Genomic DNA, 16,887 nt, shown 5'->3' with positions numbered 1-16,887 from the left:
GCCATGGGGTACATCCTCCAAATGTGGCAGGGACGTGGGGGATGATGAATCTGAGCAATTCATTACATAATAAAACTCCAAAGACCAGGTTCCTTTCTGAACATGTGATCAGCTCTATTTTCTGTATATGGGCTATCCATAAATTGCCAGCTCAGCCCACAGATGAGTAAAATTTAACTTATACAATAAAAGATGCTAGGGCGCTTTTATTTATTTATTTTTCTTTCTAAGAATTTCTCAACCATATAATGTTATGTAGAGAAAAATTACTTTCATGCTAAATCTGCTTTCTGATCCCAGTCCCCCACTGCATATTCTTCAAATAAGTTGACACATATTATTTCAGTAAAATGGTGATGTTACATACGCCTCTGTGTAATAAATTTGAATTATTTCTAGATGCTCTGATGCAGGTGAACGTTTGAAAGTATATAAGTTTTAAAGTTCACTCACCCTCAAGTTTTTACTAAATTCAAAGTTCACATGTCAGCTGCACTTTCCAAAACCTGCTCACTGTCTTACAAACCTATTTCTTGTATCAGAATCCAGGTCAAGATTGCATATATTTTCCTGTCACTTATATTCCAGCCTTTCAGAGAAAATTGATAACTGATTTATCAATAACCAACTGATATCACTGTCCTAAGCCTCAGAGTGAGGCTACTCTGAAGCCTGTCATCTTTGGGATGGGATGGGATGGGATGGGATGGGATGGGATGGAATAGAATAGAATAGAATAGAATAGAATAGAATAGAATAGAATAGAATAGAATAGACTATTTCAATTGGGAGGAAGCAATATCAACCAACTAGGCCTACTGCCTGACCAATTCAGGGCTGACCAAAAGTTAAAGCATGTTATTAAGGGCATTTTCCAAATGCTTCTCAAGCACTGACAGGCCTGAGGCATCAACCACCTCTCTGGGAAGCCAGTTCAGTGTTTGACCAGGCTTTTGGTAAAGAAATGCTTCCCAATGTCCAACCTAAACCTTCCCTGGTGCAGTTTTGAACCATTCCTGCACATCCTATCTCTGGATACCAGGGAGAAGAGCTCAGCACCTTCTTCTCTGCTTCCCCTCCTCAGGAAGAGAGGGATGATCTCACTGCAGAGAGCAATGAGGTCATCCCTCAGCCCCTTTTGCTCCAAATAACACAAACCCAGAGCCCTCAGCCTCCCCTCACAGCACTTCCAGCCCTTTCACCAGCTTTGTTGTTCTCTGGACACATTCAGGGACCTTTCCTTGCTTCTTATATTGTGGGGCCAAGCACAACACATAGCACTCGAGGTGAGGCTGTACCAAGGCTGACAACACATTCACCTCTTTTGCCCAGCTGTTCATGCTGTGTTTGGTGCAGACCTGCTCCTCACAAAACTTCATTTTAGTTACTTCTAATTCTCTCAGCCTTACTCTGCTTTGCTTGTTTTTATTGCTGTGTGATGTTAAACTAACATTTCCTTTCAGCCTAGATTGTAGAACATTGCTTGTATGACTGGTCAAATGAGAGCTGAGGATCTTCCCAAAGAAAAGGTGACATAAAAATATAACAGCATTGTCATCTTAAAAAAACCCACATAATTTTAACAGTAACTCATGAAATACTGTGTCTTGCTCCTGTGGTTATTTTAGCAAATACGTGTCTTATTCCAGACAAACTAGAAGAGAAACTTACCAAAGGGTGCATATTTCAGCATGTCACAAGAAATGTAATCACTCAAATTCAAATATAGTTTTCCAAGCTACACTAATTAAAACTGGTATTTTAAAGCAGAGAGGGAAAATTAGGAATTTTTTCCAGGCCATTTGCTAAAAACAACCCTCAGAGCAGATTTTCACAAATATTTACATGCCTAAAGACATCTACTGGCATTTTCCACGATTAGGTGCCGCAGTGCTATTAAAACCCAGACAACTATTTGGATGGTTGGGAGATTAAATCCCTCCAAACTCCAGCCCTCTGTCCTGCAGCACATTACCTTGGAGAAAATTCCATCACCCAAATATCTGCATATAAAACTGTTCCATAGTAGCTTATGAACAGTGCCATAAACCCCACTGAAGTAGCAGTTACATTTGGCAGTAGGTCTGTCAGGAAGAAAGAGGTACATACACAGCACACCAATGCTTATGCCCAAACACTGCTCTTGCTGACACTGTGTTTTCTCATCACCAAGAGCAATTCTGCCATCTTGAATTCTGCCATCATCAAGAACACCTTACAGAAGTATCAGTCACATCACATTGTTTTGTTGTTCTAATTAATTAATAAGTTGTGCTCCTGGTATGAACAGGAGAAGATCTCTGATAGAATGTTAAATTAAAAATGAGCAAATCCTTCTTTTTACCATCAGAAGCTACAAGTCGCATTTATCTCCAAAGGTGTAGGAGATATCTTGATTTTTTTTACAAAGAGCTCTGAATCTGGAATCATCCCATAGAAATCACAAACTGTATTTTAGATCACTCATGCACATGTTTTATGCAAGGTGTGTGAACAATCCCCTAACTATTTGTACACCACCAGCAGTACTAGAGCTAACCATGGAAGCTCCATGGTGAGCACAAACCTGCTTGTAGGACTCTGGTTTGATTTCCATTGCCCCCAGTTCACAAGTGGAAGGCACATGATTTTATCTCTTTAGGGAAACCTTTAAAGATTTTCCATTTCTGTGAGCCCCTGTTGTTCAGATGAGAAAGCTCTCATCAGAAATGTCAAGCCTGTAACTTGACAGAGAGGTACCACCTGCAAGGTACTACCAAAACATCAACCAACCAGCTTTTAACAGATGCAACAGTATGGTTTGGACTCCTGCTTTAGCTCCTAATATAACTTAGTGCATGAGAATATAAAGTGAATTTTAAAATAAGTGAAAGTCATCTGTTTTATTTGTTCTGTTCAAGGGTAATAAAAAAAGATTTAAAGAAACAGAAATTACTATGACATACACAAACACATGTGCACAGAGAAACATGTGCATGCACAGATTCACAGCCCTGCTCAACCTGAAAAACATATGGGTTTAAATTGCAATTCCTCTGTGAGGCCAGCAGCAATCTGATGACCTTTACTATTGTGTCAAATCCTTAGCCATGCTACAAGTCCCAGATTCAAAGCAAGCAACATACAGAAAGGGAGCCTTTGTAGAGACCCTGGGTAATATATTTTCCTGGTAAACAGATTTTTACAATAGAAATATTGTAGTTTCATTATACTTTGTCACGGAAAACACTGCATTTCAATGCATGCAGGGAAGCTATGCTCATTTTAAATACTGCATAGTCACATAACAGATTTAACTTTGCAAGTCCACTGGTGGAGAATCCTTGACTGAAGAACAGTTCAGTCAGATAAACCTGGTCCCAGGAAGCCAAGCCCAGTCCAGTTGTACTGAACATGTGTTTACAAAGCAGATCACCACTGTCCACTTGTCAAAGAAAAATCTTTTAAACTTAGAATCTCATAAGAAATACCTCATTTCCCTTCAGAAATATGCTAGGTGGTTCCACAGAAAAATACATCTGAACACAAGACAGATAAGAATTGCAATTGTCAACTCTCAAACACATTATTTTTTTATTTGAGAGATTTCTGATATTTTATATTAGTATTGAGGCTACATTCAAATAAATTTATAGGTTAAATTCTGCCTCAAAAACAAAACCCCACCTCCCATTCAAAGCCACTTAGTGAAACCCTCACTGGCACAAAACTTCCACTCACCAATATAAATTATAATGCATACCTAGAGAACAGAATTTGGCTGTGATATTGGATCTTAAGAGGACACAATCAAAAAATCATAACACCCAAGATGTTACTCCTGGCAACTTCTGGAAGCCAAAGCTGATATGTTATCAGGAAAAATTTGTTTTCTTCATGAGTACATTTCCTTTTTAGTTTAGTGTCACTGCCGTAACATTTTATATAATATTTTATTTAAATGACATTTTATATGAGGACAAATAAAAAGAACAGAAGAATTAAACAGACAACACAACATGGGAAACTAAGTTTTGAATCATAAAATCTCACTGCACAAAAGCAAGAGGTGGCAGACTCATGGTTAAACCTGTTTTACACAATAACATCCTGTTGTGCGTCAATCCTGTAGCATCTCTGGAAACACCATCCTCTTACACAGAACTGGTCTTATGCTACTTAGGGACAGCAGAGAATTATTCAATAAAGTTTTAGATTTAAGGATGCTGGTTTTACATTAGGAATAGTTTTCTTGATATAAAGACTATTTTCAAAAGCGAATGTTTCTTTTGAATACTTTGGTTTTAAAATACGCTGTGTGAGAAAACTGAGACCTGATTTTCAAAGTGATACATATGTTCAGCTCCAGAAAATTGCTAAAAATTACAGATACCCAGCAACTACAAAATCGAACTCATGGTTTGACCTAGGCTTTTTAAGAATAGAAGCACCCAAAGGCCCCTTCACATTATTGTGGTTTATAGACATAATTAAATAACTTGTTTGTGTGCTCTTGTCTGTTTGCATACTTATGTGCATCCCTGACACTACAGCTTTTAAATCTGAGCAACTTTAGCCAAAGCTGCAGGACTCAGTGAGGTATAAAACTGAATTATCCTTAGGTATAGTTGAGCATGTCCATAAATAAGCATATAAATTGGACAAAACTGTACCTGCAAAAAAAGCAGGCACTGAATTTTCTTGCTTTTGTAAGAGTCCATTAATATATTAAGAGAAGTTTTATGTATTTTATACACTCAGATATATACATATATTTTATCAGTAATGTGTGCTTACATACAGACATATGCAAACATGTGTACACTTACCACACACACATTCCCTTATCTACAGACATTCAAGTTCTTTATTTTCAAAGAAAATGCCACCATTCAATAAACACTGAAATTGGTTCCAGGTTCTCCATGATTTTAGAATTATAGAAAAAGGTAACTTAATCTGTCATTGCATATGACAAAAAATCTGGACTTTACAACCAAATTAAAATAAAAGGAAAGACCAAACACACCCCTCATGCTACCAGCTTTCCAATTAGGAATCAAGATATCGGAATGAATCTGGTATAACTGCAAGAAGCAATGGCAGCTTTTGTGTGAGTGTTTTTTATAATAAATGTTAATCTTTTGGAAGATGAGTTAGTATCAATTTGTGGTAAGCACAAAGTTCTTTCCTAGACAGGTCACTGCTGAGCTCCTTTCCTCTTCTGCTCCAGCTCCTGCAGGCGTTCCTCACGGCACTGCGCGTGCTGCGTCCCCACTTTGTGGGCTGTCTCGGTGGCTGCAATGTCAATCTGGGCATATCGGGATGATCCACCCCCTGAAACACCAAATGGAATCCTGTAAAAGACTACAACCTTCATGTATTCCTGAATAAACAAGCTGTTGTGAAACTTCTTCCACAGATTTCCTGGATGATCCTGGTCTGGTCTTATAGCAAGCCATATAAAGGGAGTAAGATGATAACCACAACTAAAACAAAACACCTCAAAAGCTTTGTTATCTACATATTTTAGTTGTCAGGTTTTCTTCAAATAAGCAAGTGAACCACTTGCATTTCTGACCCAGGTTCGAATCTCCACCGCTGTTACTCCCAGTCAATGACAAAATTGAACTTGGCTCTCCCACTTTTGGGAGGCTTCCTCACCAAGCTATGGATCAGGAAATGAACAACATCTGGTATTTGAACAGAAAACACTTATGGCAGCTGGCAGTGTTCTTCTTTGTCTGGATTAGGCACCCTGTGACTGTTTACCAGAGCAACCACCTTCAGCCTCACACAGAATGACATTAGCTCATTTTTCTTGGCAATAGGGGAGACAAAAGCTGCTCAGTCTGTTCAGGAGTAAAATACTTCCATAAGGCTAGAGGCTGGGAAAATTTTAATATGAAAAAAATATATATATTTTTGGTCATTAAAGGCACCTTTAAAGTTCCACAATTCGAGATTGGGAAGGTAGTTGACATTTAGGAAAATTTATAGCATTTAACTCTTCATTTTTAATGCTTTGGTTCATTGTCTTTAAAATTAAGAGAAAATATTGCTTTTACATTTCAACAAGATGTTGTAAAGAGAGCTACATTAAGGTCTGGGAGAAGCGTAGAATTACTTAATGAAAACCATAAAAACATTAAAAAAACCCAACAGGAAAAGTGCTAGCATTTCAAAGTTAATAAAATTGCTGAAATTAGAAGTATAAAAATTAAAATTATTATAGCTGGGAACTATAGATGGAAAACCTATCAATATCAGATGCAAGCAATTAAATGCCAGATTCTGATGAGGGGCTTTCTGTAGCAAGGACTGCATCTCTAAATGACAAGACATGGCAGATCTATTGCATGCTTATGTGTTAATTGCCCAAGTTAAGCATTAGATGTAAAATATCTAATCTAAACAAAAGAATTTTAAAAATAAATAAATAAATAAATAATTGGGCTGGCATTCTCTCTGCAGCACTTTCACACGCCCTCGTGGAGAGCAGATAGAAGAACACTGTGTTCTGCTCTGATTCATTTGCTGCACGGCTCCAGAGCCAGTGTCTTCAGGAGCAAGCCCTGTACACCTACACCCACAGCCCTGTTTCTGAAGCCAAGAAAGAAAAATGAGGTAAGTGTAGTCCTAATATGCAATGAAAATCTTGAGAACACAAGCAGATTACTGTCTTTCAAATTCCAGAGTTTGAAGTGTTCACTTTAGAATGAGTGCACATACAATCACCTGTCAAAGGGATGCAACATCTTATAGAACTTCATTACTCAAAAATCTTTTTCAAGAAGAGATGCCAGTTAAAAGAACTGCCTCACAAACATCCCAGGGTTCAACTCTTCTGTTAGCAAAGGCCTGTGGGTAAATCATTGAAACATTCAGGTTGGAAAAGACCTCCAAGATCACTGAGTCCAAATTTTGACCAAACACTACCATCAACTAAAGCACAGCACTAAGTGCCATGTCCAGTCGTTTCTTGAACAGTTCCAGGAATGACGACTCCATCACTTCCCTGGGCAGCCTGTTCCAATGCCTGACCACCCTTTCAGTGAAGAAATTCTTCCTGATATCCAACCTGAACCTCCCCTTGGGCAGCTTGAGGCCATGTCCCCTCCTGTCACTGCTGCCTGGGAGAAGAGGCCAACCCCCACTTGACTACAACCTTCATTCAGGCGATTGTAAGAGAGATAAGGTCCCTCCTGAGCCTCCTTTTCTCCAGGCTGAACATCCCCAGCTCCCTCATCTGCTCCTTATATGAAATTATGACTCCCCATACCCCACACATTCTGCATATCCTTTGCTGTTTAAAAAGTATCATAGACTTCCTTACCTCTTATGCTTGTGCTAGATTCTTGAAGTTCCAGTTCCATGTAGTGAAGCTGTTTTTTGGAAGTAGGGCTGACAGGAATATTAACATAGGTGGCTGTCTCACTGTGGGGTCGATCTGGTGTAGGGATATCAGCTGAATAACCTACTGCCCCTTCTGAAATAAATAACATGTTACAACAGGTGCTGTTTGCAATGATCCAGTTCATACAGAGACACTGAAAGCAAACACTGAGCAGCAATAACTCTGCTTGACAAACAGGACATTCCTCAGTGGTAGATGGGACATGACAAGACTAAAATTTCTACTTAAAATATCCTGAAACACTGATCAAGTCAGGATCTATGCAGAAGACCATAGACCACAGACAGGGATCTTGCTGTGTTGTAGCAGAAAGCAAACACTCTGCAGACATTTCCAGCAGCAGGACTGCCTCACAAGGCTTCCAGCTCTACCTTAGGTTAGTAAAGCTTTATATGAGGTAATTTGTTCTAGGAAGATGTGAACTATTGTATCATCTGCAAGAGGGAAAGCAGAATCAGCAGGGGCTCCTAAAGCATGTCCTGAAAACAGGGACTGAAGAGCTGTTCCAAGCAAAGGGAAAGCAAACTTGAGGAGACAACATTGACAGGTTCCCTGTGCAGAATTGAAAAAGATAAGAATGATGACAAGTGGGGACAACAAAGTATTAAAGGACTTTCATTGCAGGTAAAAAAAAAATAGTGGGAAAACCCTTCTAAATAGTGAAGATCATAAGAACACTAGAGGAAATCCCACAGAGTTTTCTAGAAATCTCTAAAAAAAAGACACAGAATAACACTGACTAGGAAACAGTTCCTATGAAATGATTTTGACTTAAAAACAACTTTTTTTGTCTACTGGTTTAATTCTCAAGACGTCATCTAGCCCTACTTTCAATTATGCTAATCTTGTCTGTCTGTTCAGTCCAGCTGGAGTCCTTACCACTGAACACTTTCTCCTCTTCAGTTTGAAACAGAAGAGTGCAGAGGAAAAATGGTATCACTTTGAGGTTCTCCTTTTTCATTAAGTTCTCCTATTTAGCTCTTCCTTGTCCCCACAAAGAACTCGTACCAAATCTTTTTTTGTCCAAACTGCTGCTTTTCCTTTTTGCCCATTTAGACAGTATTGAGATGTGAATATAGAGGCAGTAGGGTATCAAGGCATTTTAGAGCATAGGGAAGAATGACTTCTTATATCCAGACAACAGCAGTAGTGATTAAACAATTGAGGGAAACTTTTTCATTTTCCTGGAAGTATTATGAATAGCAGAGATAACTTACACAACGTTAGGTAACAGTAAGGGCATGTTCCAGGATAATGGAATCTCCCCAGGCTTAAGCTGTTTAAATCAAAGGAGTCTACTATACAGTCTAAAAATTGAAAAGACTGGAAATTTGGCCAATTTTCTCACAGATTTTTATAAAGAAAACATCGGAACACCCACAAAGTATACAAATATTTCTCTGACAGTCAGATTTCAAGTTGTTGTTGCAAAGCAAGAACAGGAACAAAATTACAGAATCAATGCAGAATCAAATGCAGAAGGGATTTTTATATTTTCATCAAACATCATTCTCAGAAATTATTTTCAATTGTTGTGTCCAAAGTATTTCAAAGGAATTTGGCCTGACTGAGCAAGAAGGGACTCGGTAAAATCATAGCACTGAAAATCTGCATCACAAATAGTGAGAAGTTGCAAGCAGGTGACAATCTTAAGTACAGAGTCACGAACAGTCATGAAGGAAAAGATAATTTTTGAAGTCTTTCTGTTTGCTGTTAAAGTGATGTAACAGAAGTGTAAGTGAAGCATCCTCAAAGTTAGCTAGCATGAAAACTAGTAAGCTTCCCTATAGAACTAAACAGCTGACAGGTTTAAGGAAGCTGAACATCATACCTGATGCAAACAAGCCAAGTGATTTTCCTGAGAACTGAAAAACCACACATGGAGAATCGGTAGGGCTTTGTGCAAGAAAAGCTTAAGAAACACACAGAAAAAAAACCCAAAACCTCACAACAGTCAAATATTCTTCTCAAAGGGAGGAAGTAGGAAAAAAAACAAGGAAACAAGGATAAAGTTGGGCGAACTGGAATGGAAGGAAAGGAAAAGTCTTCTGTTGTTCAGTCAGTGCTGTCCCAATAGAAATTGTGCTTTCTTTGTAAACAGAGGAATACTTGGGTTTTCATTTTTCCTTAAAAAAACCAACCAAACAAACAAAAAACCCAAACCCTTATTAGATATTGAAAATTGCCCTATATTTGTGTGAAGAGAAGGGTTTATTTAAAAAGCACACAACAGTCAAAAGTTCCTACTAATGAAGACATGGTGCAGTGAGAGAGCCATGGACAGTTCTTTCAGCAATCCCTTATGGGTGGATAGAGGCAGGAGATGCTTCCAAGAGGGGTCAGAGGGCCAGTATTTGAGAACATTATGAAAGGAGGATTTGAGAGAAAAACAGACAACAATGTATGGTTACAACATTCTGAAAAAATTGGTAGAATATCACGATTGCTTGAAGAGAACAGGGGAAAATGTAGGAATCAAAAGAGATAGTTAAGCAAATAACAGGAAAAGAGTAAAAGTGAAAATTCAGTGGCCCTCAACTGAGGGGACAAAGAAAGGAAAAGACTGTAATTGGAGAGGGAAGGAGAAAGTTATATTTGAAACTGCTGTTGCAGCCTTTTTTTCAGCAAGTGTTAGTTATTCATATTTTCTACCCAATATAGGCACCATTCTCAGAAATGAACAATAAATAACACAGAAAGAAAATCAGCACTATAAATAAAAGATATGTGTGTGTGCGTGAGTGTGCACGTAAAGCTGACATGTTCAAAGGGCAACACTTCAAAAATAACACTTAGAAGAGATCTCAACAATTAAAAAAAAAAAAAAAAAAAAAAGGAAAAGGAAAAGGAAAAAGAAACCTTTAGTGACCTCTGATGCAAAAATCTTACCAGGTTCCTCAGAGCTAGTTGGAGTTCCAGGTTCTGAAGGAAGTGTTAGCATCTCATACCCCCCTTTAGGACCTAGAATGCAGGAACACTGTTAATGGCTTTGGACTTATAAATCTGTACAATATAATCAAAGCACATGCTTTTCTGGTTTTGACTTGTAACCTTCTAAACTAAACAATCATACAGAATAATCTCAGAAAGCATAAACAGTGGCTAGTGCTGACTGTTCAGTAATAGTGATGTCAGCATTTCCTCGTGAGCGTAATAACACCAAGGAAATAAACTTTAGGACACTTTTACAACTGTTCACACTGAAGGACACTGAAATCAACAGTGCATTTTGCTGTACATGAATGTGGGAGCAGAACTATCTTGAATGCATGAATCAGGGAGCAATGCGTGGGTGATCTTGGGAGCATCTGGAACATTCTTGTTAAAATTCCACCTCCAGCATGACGGATAACTTCTTGATTTCTGAAAAACCATAGAAAATGCTTAAGCTAGCCCTTACAAAGGCAACTTTGCTTTCCAAGTGCAAATCACCATCTTTAAAAGAAGCCAGGCTGTACAACATCATCGGTCTTTCCCCAGCACGAAGCTGAAAAAAGATGCCCGCATTTCTTCACGATCTCAGACTCCACCCCAGTTCAAACCAGGCAATCAAAAATGCTGTGTCCACAGAATGAAAGCATTACAATTAATTTTGAATTACAAACACACATAATTCTATCTGCTGGCAGTGTTTTTTTCCTCCATTATCATGAAGAAGTATATTTAAATGTGGTGGGTGTTTTTCCCAGCATATTATTATTAGGGTACAGGATTTCTCATGGCCTGAGATGAATTTTTTTTGGTGGGTGCCCTTTGTTAAAGTGATGGCAGATTTTACTGTTGTGAATAAGATTACTGCTTATACTCTGTCACTTATCTGTCACTGCCTCTTCTAAACTTATCCCATCTGTCAATGCCTTTCTGACAAAAACTCCTCAAAGCAAAAAACCCAAAGAAATACATAAGACTTACAGTAGGGAAGCAAATCATGCATTACCTTTAATATTTTCTGAAGTTTAAAATAATTTAAGTTTAAACTAGTTTCAATTTGCATCCACACACATACCTCATAATCACTTTTACTTACCAGCTTGGAGACTGTGCCCTCTATACACTTTCAAAGACCCAGAAGCTGCCATGACAGAAGCACCACCTGTTTTCAAAGACAGAGATTCACATTGAATCTAAATACCTGTTTCATTTTTAATAGATGTTTCTGAAACATCTAGAAAAAAACAAAACAAAACACTAAAAATTACAAGTCATTGTTCTTCATTCAGGCTTTTTTTTTTTTCCAGTTTTTGCTAAATTCTTTATCCTGAGTTTGTGGCATTAAAATCTAATTGTGTTGTTTTCTTTCTTCAGAAAGAAAGGATGCCTTCTATAAAATCTAAGGATGCTGTCCCTCCCTGTTTTTGGTGAGTACTACCTTCCCCACAGGGAAAGCTGTCCTGAGCTAAGAAGTAAAATGGCAACATGAATTGAGTGGGGAGTTGCCTTTGCAATCCATAACGTAGCTTTAGCAACAACAAAGTTTAAAGAGTTCATTAAAATCTGATCAGACTGGCTCCAAAACCTATCTAAGTGAATGAGAAAGCTGTGCCACACTTCAGCAGTCCACCACCCATGTTTAGACATGGATACACTGGGCCAGTGGCAAGGGAACATGAGGTATCTGGCTTCCATGGGGATTGAATCCAGGTCACAGCACATTCTTGTGAAACATGCTCCCAGTGTTCCTGCCAGGAGAGCTTCACCTTGGATACACCAGATGGCACAGCCAGTCTCCCTTCCCCAGCCTGACTCAGGCCAGCAGGCAGCTGTATTTGGGAAATTTGAAGAAACAAGAGCTATCAACTCAGAAATCTGCATGGTGGTACCCATGCAGTGTGGCTTGTCTGCACACACACATTCCTTCTTTAACCAGCAAACTCATCAGCATCATCTCCACCTGTTGGGTGCTGGGTTACATCACCCCATCCAGCCCTGAATCTCTTCTCTCTCATGCTGTCACTGTGGGCACCTCAATCGAGTTGAGTGGCATTTACTTCCTCGCATGAATAATTGTGAGGGAACTTCTTGTGCAGTGGATGGAACTGAACAGGAATCAGGTGGGAGGCTGAGTGTATGAGTAACCCTGCCACTGGTGACAGGGCGGCTCTGCCATGTGCTGCAGGCTGCTGGGATTCACATATAAAATTAACACTCTTCTAAACTGATGAATAGTCTCTGAGCAGGTGAGACACTGCTCTGCAAATTGTTTTTAAAATAGCGTCCAAAAATTACCATAGCTCTTATGCAACATGAAGAAATTCTGTAAGATAAATATTCTGAAATATCTAAGAAAACTGCGTGGCCTGGGAATCTAAAGAAAATGGCAACTTCTTTTTTTTTTTTCCTGTATAAAGTACACATACAATTTTATTTCTAAATCTAATGGTTTCCAAGCTTGTAAAATTAATCCTACAGTTTTATAAAATAAACCTAAAAAACCACTCATTATTTCACTTAATGAGGACAATGGATTAAAACAATAATAAGAAACTAATTCAGAAGGGCACAACTGAACTAAAACCTTTAGTTTGTTGTCTTTATGTACATGAAAGCATATATATGGTAATCCAAGGCTACAAAATTCAATTTTAAAGTACGCCATACTGAGAATCTGATTTTGTATTTTAACTAATGAGATCAGATTGTAGAAACATTTACATACTCTGGTGAGGACTTAACAATGTTATTTGAAATGTTATTTGAAATTTTGTTTTTAGCAAGACTGCTGATAAAAATAAATGCAAAAATAGGACAGCCCCAGGCTAGCTGATTTACTTATATTTTCACTGTAACTGATCTTCCTTTCTCTCACATCAGTGCATCCTGTCTCTGCATTAAGAACATCAGAATATGTTTTATGAAACCAAAAGCCTCACCTTACTTTGAAGAAAGATTACAGCCTTATGCTAATTCTAGCTTCATCACAGAATTAATGTGGGGTTGGGTTTTTTATTCCCTCAAAAACTTATTGCAATTCAGCAGAAATTATTCCAGAGGAAATATGGATTTTTAAGTAACATTTTTAGGACTTGTGAAGAACACCCAGGACAGGAAAGGAGATTTAAAACAATAAGATATTCCAATCCATTTATGGCCAAAGTTTTCCCATCCAGAGCTTATTTAAAAGAACTATGTTAGTGTTTCAGGATTTGACCTGTTGCATTTTCCTCATTTTCAAATCTGGCAACTAACAAATATTTACATAGTCAAATCTCTCAGGGAATTTTTTGAAGCTTTGAACTGCATCATACAAACATGTGTCAATAGAGATCAACGTAGATATTTTCTTCCTTCTACTTTTCAGCTGGTGTATCAACTGGTTTGTTTCTTATTTAGGAATTCTAGGATAACGCAGGAATGGAAAAAGCAAGTTAGCAAGATAAATTTCTGAGCAAATAAAGTATCCAGCAGGAGACAGATGCTCCCTTCCATCATTCTTTTCTTTGTACAAGGGATTGTTAAGAATATTTTTTTTTCAGTTTCCCCTGCCATCCAGTTCTGTGTGGCTAACTCGCTCAAGTCTTTGTCAGAACTGAGTATCTCATCAAGAGAGTTCTCTTCTATTTTCCTCAACATCTAAGAGGAAGAAGGTATTCAAAATGTGTCAAAATAAAAAAATCTGCAGGATATTTGGCATTCCTACATATGATTAGACTCAAAAGTTTAATGTAGCTCAGTGAAGACAACTACTATTTGAAATATTTTTCTAACTTTACAGTCATTGCTTTATGCTCACCCTTCAAAATTAAGGAGTTAACAGCACATGTTCTACAAGAAAGAGCCAAGGAAAACAAATAATAAAACAGAGGGAAGATGGAATATAAACTATAAACTGAGCCCAGACAGTTTATGTTTTCAAATCTTGCAACTTATTATTACATGACCATGAGGAGACACACATAACACTGTGCTGCATTTACCAAGTGATCACTTCTCACTGCCCAGCCTCTACTCTGCCTTCAAGGGGTAGGTCACAAACTCTTCAGTCTGGGCTGTTAAATTTCCTGACAAGGAGTCAGGACAGAAGAAAACACCACATTCTGTGATAAATTCCCACTTCCTGTTGAATTAAAACTACCTTTATTATGAAGAACTTTGACCCACTCAGCCAAGCAGCATTCCCACCTCCTCCTTTGAAAACAAATACCTTGCCTGATAGAGCATCCAAAGGCTAAAGCGACTGATTGACAGGAGAAATACAGCAAGTACACCAGGAGGTTGTTTCATGCAAATGTAATAGGAGACTTCCAGTGCTGTATATTTGCCATATGAAACTTCCCTGCATGTTCTCTTCAATTTTCAAAGTAATTTCATATATTTTCTACTATACAAATAGCATTATCTGCAAGGCATAAAAGCTGAAGGGGATACTTAAAAACACTTACTTGCTCTACAGATTTCACCATATTCAGAAATGCCTCTTGTATCTTTCACAGACAACTTTAAAAGTGGTAGAATCACTCAAAATTAGAAATGCATTCAAGCTCACTGTTCAAATATTGCTCCTCAAAGATATCTATTTAGTCTGCGCAAAAAATAACAGAGGATCTAACTACCTCTATCTATTATTCATCTTCCCATACTGTGGGCCATTCCAGTCCAGCCTCCTATGCATAAAAATGCAAAAGTGTTAAGCTAGAATTATTACCATTTTCCTGTGGCAGGAAATTCAGTGTCTGGGGTTTTTTGAAAAATACACCCTCAAAGATGCTTTACATACATTTACTTCAAAAATCTTGACACATCTAAAGCTCAGGATCTACACTGGCTAGGAATGAAGGTCACACACAAAAACAAAATTTAAAAAAAACCTTGAAGTAATCAATATATGTGCAAATAAGTTCTTTGTGTTCTAGAAGGCTGGGATATGTCAATTCCACAGACTTCAGTGTCAGAGAAGGCATGGGGAAGCAAATCAGGAATACAGAAAGGACAGAACTAGAAAGTCACTGTAGCATGGGCTTACCACATTCTGCCACCCCCCATCCAGAGAACAGGAACCTGCTGGATCTGCTCAGCCCAGAGGATGAAGCAGCAGCACTGGGATCATTCACTTCCCTGGCTTCCCCATAGCTGTTTTATGGACTGTTTTCTTCCCCCCCGGGAAAAGGCCCCTCGTACTTCAGACAGTCACCAAGGCCAACATTAAGCTTGTAAATACAGTATGTATTTTAATCAGCTTACTTGTTCTGAGCTCCTATATTTCTTCCCCTACAGAATTAATTTGAGTGGACTTGTAGAATAAAGCAGGACCAAGAAAGAGCATGCCACATTATGGCAGGGTTTCATTAATCCGTTTCTCATTATAGTGATGCTCTTCTATTACAGTGTTTAGCCCTATAAAGTATGACATGACATATCTGTGGTGGACACTGTTCAACACACAGTCCTTTACTGGCTCAATAAAAATATCAGAGTGCACTTGGTCTTCCTATATCTGAAGAGCTGACAACACATATCCTGAAAAAAAGTGAGAATTGTAAGTTGTTTTCAATCTAAGCAACAATAATCTCAAGAGCATGGCCCAGATTCTTCTTTCTCATTGCTCTCAATTAATTCCTTGCAAGATGACTCCTAAGCTTGGAATAAAAGTATCAGGCTGCATAGGTATACAATAAAATTTTTTTAAAATGCACAAAAATTGTGCATATTTTTCCATCATAAAAGCTAAGCTGTCAGACAGCTGACTTCATTTTCAGCACCTGCTGTATACTTAATTTTATTCTTTCTTTTTGTCTGCCTGCCTTGAGTCCCTATCTACCTAAGAAAAATTTAATAGAGAGATAGTGTTCATAATCAGCATTCAGGTGATATTTTAGCCGAATTCCAATCCACACCATTGTTTTATGTTTATTCCTTAATTCATCCCCTCAGAACATTTCCCATCAAGCATTGTGTAGGTTTGGTATTGCAAGGAAAGAGGCTGTCAGAGAGCAAGAGTGTCAGTTGCAATGCTGATGAATTTGCTCCTATGGAATAAGGAGAAAAATGGAAAAGGAGAGCGATTATTTACGAGTCAAAAAGCAATATGAGCGTGCACTGCTTCCCTGGGAGCACATTTGTTACTTGCCCATTCAACTACTGTCTTTTGCAAAGCCAGAGCCTGTGGCACAGAGGTAGAGGGAGATCAGACCTCCCACTAGGGAAGTTTAATTTGAGTGTTGAAATACTCAGGGCTGGGCCTGGCTCCTGGGAATGCCCAGGCAACCAGCTTCCCTGCGGGAACTGGGACAGGATGAAAGTTTCTGAAATACGGTGTATAGAGCTGGCATGAAATGCCTTCTCCAGGGACTCCAGTGTCCTTAAGAACTTCTGCAAGCTATTCCAGCTCCCAGCCTCCCTTCTCTAAATAGGAGTCTTGGGATTCAGACTGCTCAGCTCATTTGAGAGGGGTTGGCAGTTAAGGACAGAAATAGTGGCACTTCCCTAAGGACAAAAATAGTGGCATTTCCCCTCCACACAAAACAGCCTCATGGTTTAAACATCATTCATGAAGC

At 38.5% G+C, this 16,887-nt stretch overlaps 1 protein-coding gene across 3 annotated transcripts in view; it reads right to left on the bottom strand.

Annotated features, from left to right (window-relative positions):
• Positions 1-3,546: 3,546 nt before the first annotated feature.
• DOK7 (docking protein 7) overlaps positions 3,547-16,887 on the bottom strand; it is a 59,159-nt gene continuing 45,818 nt past the window's right edge. For all 3 annotated transcript variants that reach the window (XM_032108920.1, XM_032108921.1, XM_032108922.1), the window contains 4 exons: positions 11,424-11,489; positions 10,286-10,357; positions 7,316-7,468; positions 3,547-5,316 (listed from right to left, as the gene is read on the bottom strand). In XM_032108920.1, the coding sequence (XP_031964811.1) occupies positions 5,180-5,316; positions 7,316-7,468; positions 10,286-10,357; positions 11,424-11,489 (428 nt within the window). In that variant the 3' untranslated portion in view covers positions 3,547-5,179. The remainder of the gene's footprint in view (positions 5,317-7,315; positions 7,469-10,285; positions 10,358-11,423; positions 11,490-16,887) is intronic.

The sequence above is a fragment of the Corvus moneduloides genome, chromosome 5 (assembly GCF_009650955.1).
Source record: "Corvus moneduloides isolate bCorMon1 chromosome 5, bCorMon1.pri, whole genome shotgun sequence".
Classification (NCBI taxonomy): domain Eukaryota; kingdom Metazoa; phylum Chordata; class Aves; order Passeriformes; family Corvidae; genus Corvus; species Corvus moneduloides.
The sequence above is the reverse complement of the archived record's forward strand: the minus strand, read 5'-3'. Positions and strand labels throughout refer to the sequence as shown.